This window comes from Drosophila ananassae, chromosome 3R (assembly GCF_017639315.1).
Source record: "Drosophila ananassae strain 14024-0371.13 chromosome 3R, ASM1763931v2, whole genome shotgun sequence".
NCBI classification, from domain to species: domain Eukaryota; kingdom Metazoa; phylum Arthropoda; class Insecta; order Diptera; family Drosophilidae; genus Drosophila; species Drosophila ananassae.
Window position 1 is genome coordinate 18,228,686 of NC_057930.1, and position 3,602 is coordinate 18,232,287.

Consider the following 3,602-nt stretch of genomic DNA (forward strand, 5'->3'; position numbering starts at 1 on the left):
TGTCGCTGATTTCTTACCGGCTAACATTCGGTTGTAGCTTTTGGTTTGTTTGTTGATTTATCCCCAGGGATTGGGTCTGGTTCCTTGCAAACAAATTTGTCGTTTAAACTTGACCTTTTTTTTGAGGAGGATACCTTGAATAAGATATTCTTAAACGTGGAGTGTGGTGGTGGGTACGTATTCTTTCAATTATCAATTAATTAAAGTCGTTTTAAAGGTACATTTTTATTAACAAACCATTTAATATCTCTTTTAATAAGCCTATTCAGAACACACCCAAAGCCGATAAATATGCTACAATTTTTTCACAAAAACTCACAACTTTGGTCTGTCATCTTTTTGTTTAAGTTGACCCCTGCAAGGCCATAAAAAAGTGAAAACCCAGCAATAAAAGTAATCAAAACTCAGCTCAAATGCTGCAAGTGGCCAGCAAAGGCCATCCAGGCAGGATCTAAAGTATTGGCAACAAAGCGATTCGCATTCATTCGAATTTCGAACAGTATCGGGCACAAGAACTCCCTGGCGACAGGCAAACTTCTGGCCAAAACCGAACTGGAGTTGGAAGGTCGAAGCTCGCGCATGGCTAACATGGGTCCGCCATTTTGCGAAGAGAGTGCGGAGAGTGGGACGTAAAATATGCGGAAGTGGAAAGTATGATGCGGAAGTCTGTATGACTGCGATTGCTAATGGATGTCGACTCAGAGCCCTGGGGCTTGGGGGCTCGGCCATGGAGATGACGGGGCGGGATGAGAGGCGGGTGGATCGACTATACGGTCGAATGGATTTCAAATTTTCAAGTGGAGTCCACCCTCTGCCATTTTTCCATTTCGGTCCTGAGCTGAGCAACAGGAGGAAAAGATGCAGCAAGGACTGGGATTTTGAGCCACGCTCAGCTAGTTTTTCGGGTATCAAGTCCAGCGGTGTACGAAGTTAGATAAACGGATTAAGTGGCAACAATGTCGCAACAACAGGACACAGGACCCACACATAACCACAGGTCCTGTGGAACAGAGTCACCGGGAATGCCGCACGGATGGCATTATGGTCGAGATGAGGGTAACCGAAAGGTGGCACCACTATTCCAATCTGTTGCCACCTATTCGTTAGCCGAAAATCGATATTCCATTAAAAACTAGATGGTAATTTGATTCTGGGGGCTTTAATTTGTCTACTTTATTGTGTCAACATGTCCTACACAATTTTTTTTTATTATTCGGAATTATGACTATATATTTACTAGTACCGTTTAAAAATTTAGTTCTTTTTGTATTTTTTTTGTGATAAGTTTTTCCTGGACTTTATCAAATTCAATGAAAGCGATTTCCGACATAAGAATGTTAAAACAAATATAGTCACAAAAGCAATGAAAAATACCACTCCAATGACATCCAGCAAGTAGAATTGGTACCAAGGTAGGTGCACTCCATTAGCCACCAAATAGGGGGCTCCTCGATGGGTGATTACATATTCTATCCAGTAAATGGCAGTGTCCATGGCACTAAGAGGTCGGTTCCGATAAACTCGAGAGGCCTCCTTCATATTGGACCTGTATTGGGGATTCTCCAAGAGCTCAATAAGAGATGATCGAAGCTCATCTTCTGATAGCCGACGGTAGTCTAGGACAAGGGCACATCCTAAGCTCTTTCCTCTCTGAAGATTCAAGGACTGGTCACCATAAACCGGCATGCCAAGCACTGGAACTCCATGGTAGACTGCCTCTTGGATGCCGAAAAGGCCTCCATGAGCAATGAAAACTTTGACATTAGGATGCGCCAGGACATCTCCCTGTGGCAACCACCTTTGAACCTTAACATTGGGTGGCAGCTCTGGCAAAGTCTCATTCTCGAACTTCCATAGAACTCGCTGCTTCAGGCTGTCGAACACTTTAAGAAATATTTTTAACTTTTCAGGACGAAGTTCGGCGCTTCTCACTTGGGAACCTTTGAAATATAGTTTAAGAAATAAATAAATTTTTATGTTTGAAGACTGAGCACTCACCCAAACTAAAGTAAATAGCTCCATGGGTAGCTTCGTCTAGAAACTCCTGCAGATCCTTTGGCAACTCTTTGGGAGACTCAATGTGAACACCACCTACTTGAATCATGTTGAAGGACGTGGGCCTGGGAGAGGCCAACGGCAGGTAGGTGTTCAGCAAAATAGCCGAAATATTCCTTTCCAGCTCCTTGATTGTGGGAACTCTAGCCAATAGGTTGGAAAAGTGTTTGCGTAGGATGGCGTCCTGTTTCGGATAGTATTTAAACTCTCGGTACAGATCTTCAGATCCGCTGACAAAAGCGTTGCCAATACGCTCCCAGAGTGTCATGCGATCGGTGTAGGCCATCCACTTATGGGGAACATACGACCAGGGAGACACAATGCCCACCAGCTGACTTAAATAGTTTGCATAACCTGACATTGAAAGGGTTACAATGGGGATCTGGTACAGGTGGCCCAGGATAAGAGCTCCCTCGTTGAAGAACTGTTCTGTGATTAGTAAGTCGTACTTTCCGATTTGGTTCTTTTCATTGATCACTGCCTGAATCTCCGGCTGCTCGAAGGCAAAGTCGGTGCTGTGGATGCCCATCGTGTACACCATTCGAAAAAAGTCAAATATAGGCAGGTCTGTCAATTCCATAGCACTGCTTATTTTGGTGGTTTCTCTTACTATTTAATTGGAGGTAATATTAAAATGTTAATTCCTTTGAAACTCTGAAGCTACTTACTGTCATTCCAGCTATCATATGGGGCAAACAATATCTCCTTGTAGTTTGGGCCCAGCTCCTCTTTTCCCATTGAGACCGGCGTTATAAAGGTCACTTCATTTCCACGCTTCACCAGCTCCCGGATAATTGCATGTGTCATCATAAAATGACTTCTGGCTGGACAGAAAAATGCGGCGAGAATCCGAGCCCCTGTTCCCAGATGAGAAAGACTCACCAAACTCAGAACCCAGACGTGCAAAATGTAAATAAATTTCTGTTGATAAACAAACAATTAGGTCAACCAATAAAAAGTGATGATAACACCAAATCATGGTGAGATTATTCAAAAGTTGATTAGACAAACCTTAACTAATCAGAGAGCAACTACAGATAACAACCAATAATTTCATATTTTCACTAAAACTTAGGTGACGAAAATTATATTAATATAAATACTTTTCTTTATATTTTTTTCATTATTCAGATATTTTCCAATACGAGACTACTCTCCATCGATTATATTTTTTAAAACCTAGTACGCTTAAACTAAAAATAACAAACCATTTTTGAACAGGCTGACACAACCTTCTTCCACCAAATTTTATAAACGACTGGTTAATGGCCTTTTTACCAAGTGAGAGTTGAGTGTTATCTCAAAACGATGGAGCTATCTTTTATCTTAAGACAAATCAAGAATCATTAGCAACGTAGACTGGCTCTTAAACCGTTGTTTGCTCACAGAAATTACTTAGCATTATTAAATTTTATTTATGAATGAAATTATTCCTATTTAGTCTTGGATTAACTTTATTCCTGTTTTCGCAGTACTTTCCTGCTTTATTATAAAAGACAGTCTTAAGAACTATTTTAAAGATTTTTACATCATTCCCTTGAGTATTT

At 41.1% G+C, this 3,602-nt stretch overlaps 1 protein-coding gene across 1 annotated transcript; it reads right to left on the reverse strand.

Annotated features, from left to right (window-relative positions):
- Positions 1-1,148: 1,148 nt before the first annotated feature.
- On the reverse strand, positions 1,149-3,314 carry LOC6498353 (UDP-glycosyltransferase UGT5). The gene is made up of 4 exons (XM_032455401.2): positions 3,264-3,314; positions 2,724-2,976; positions 1,999-2,664; positions 1,149-1,940 (listed from the first exon to the last, which is right to left on the reverse strand). The coding sequence occupies exons 1-4, from the start codon at positions 3,264-3,266 to the stop codon at positions 1,255-1,257; spliced, it is 1,608 nt and encodes a 535-aa protein (XP_032311292.1). The 5' UTR covers positions 3,267-3,314; the 3' UTR covers positions 1,149-1,254.
- Between the last annotated feature and the right edge of the window lie 288 nt (positions 3,315-3,602).